The sequence below is a fragment of the Bombus impatiens genome, unplaced genomic scaffold (assembly GCF_000188095.3).
Source record: "Bombus impatiens unplaced genomic scaffold, BIMP_2.2 scf_0361, whole genome shotgun sequence".
Classification (NCBI taxonomy): domain Eukaryota; kingdom Metazoa; phylum Arthropoda; class Insecta; order Hymenoptera; family Apidae; genus Bombus; species Bombus impatiens.
This window is the reverse complement of record NT_176780.1, coordinates 696,290-697,460: the sequence shown is the minus strand read 5'-3', so window position 1 is coordinate 697,460 and position 1,171 is coordinate 696,290. Positions and strand designations below refer to the sequence as shown.

Below are 1,171 nucleotides of genomic sequence, written 5' to 3'. Positions count from 1 at the left end.
CGGATCTGCCTTACATGGGCGAGATCACGCTGGACAACAGCAAGCCGCGACGCGGTAGGAAACCGAAGAAAGCCGACATTTGCCATTTGATCTACAAGAATTACGGCACCATACTGCCCGGCACTCCTGGCCACGAGGAGAGAAGGCTGTCGCCGAGGGACAAGCTGGACTGCCGCGAGAGGATCTCGCCGCAGATGCCGTTCCAACGGACCGACGTTCAGAATAGAATCAGTAGCCTGTTGGAGAAACGATTGACTCAGGAGTCGCGACGAAGCTTCGGCGCGATGGAAAATTCGAGGGAGCAGGACGAGCCGTTGAATCTGTGCATCAGAGACTTGAATCAGCTGAAGATCAGGCTACTGCGAAAACACGGCAACGTGTACGAGTCTGGGCAGGTGAAGAGCGAGACGTCCAGCGACGGAGAAGAGATCGAGTGTATAGGCGCCACGTTCCCTTCGGAACCGGGCTACCGTTCGCTGGATCATCTCGGTCACACCACCGGCAACAACGTCAATCACAACAACAACAACAACAACAACAACGTGATCGAGCCCGTATTGGGTGGCAATCCGGGATTCGTGTACTGGCCGAACGCCGGAGTCTTTATCCATCCGATGGCGTTGCAATCGCAGCTGCTCTACTATCAAAAGATGGCGCAGAACGACAAATGCTATGCCCGTGGTTTGGACCAACATCCGAAGGAGCAGAAGATCGTCCCAAAATCGATATACTCTATGATGGAGACGAAGAGTCCGCCTCTGTTGCCGGCCGCGGTCCAACCAGCCTCTCAGACGGCCACCGTCGTGCCGCCTCCTGTCTCGCCCAGACCGAAGAGGAACGCGTCCGTGGTTCAAGCTCAGGGCCAGCCGACGAAGAGGAAACGATCCGCCATATTCATCCCGCCCATGCCATCGGAGAACAACAACAATCCAGCGACGGAAGTGAGCATATGCAAGTTTAAGTTCACCGGAGGTGCGAAGCCCAGTCTACAGGAGAAGAAGAGCCTGTCGGTGGATTCGGGCGGCAACTTTAGATACTACAGCGGCACCGGTGACAAGAGTATGCGCGGCTACGAGTTCTTTCCGCGGGAAGCGCTTCAACAGTCGGCGGGGCAATCGGGTTCCTCGACGGGAGCTTTTCTCAACGCAGCCGGCGAGAGGATTCAGCCGAC

General features: G+C 56.5%; 1 protein-coding gene across 1 annotated transcript in view; it reads left to right on the top strand.

The window, feature by feature from the left end:
• Positions 1 to 1,171, top strand: part of LOC100741142 (serine/threonine-protein kinase pakB) — a 16,684-nt gene that overhangs the window by 12,526 nt on the left and 2,987 nt on the right. Inside the window, 1 exon segment of the mRNA XM_024367771.2 lies at positions 1 to 1,171. This exon segment is cut by the window's left edge and continues 10 nt beyond it; it is cut by the window's right edge and continues 2,987 nt beyond it. Within this exon segment, the coding sequence (XP_024223539.1) occupies positions 1 to 1,171 (1,171 nt within the window).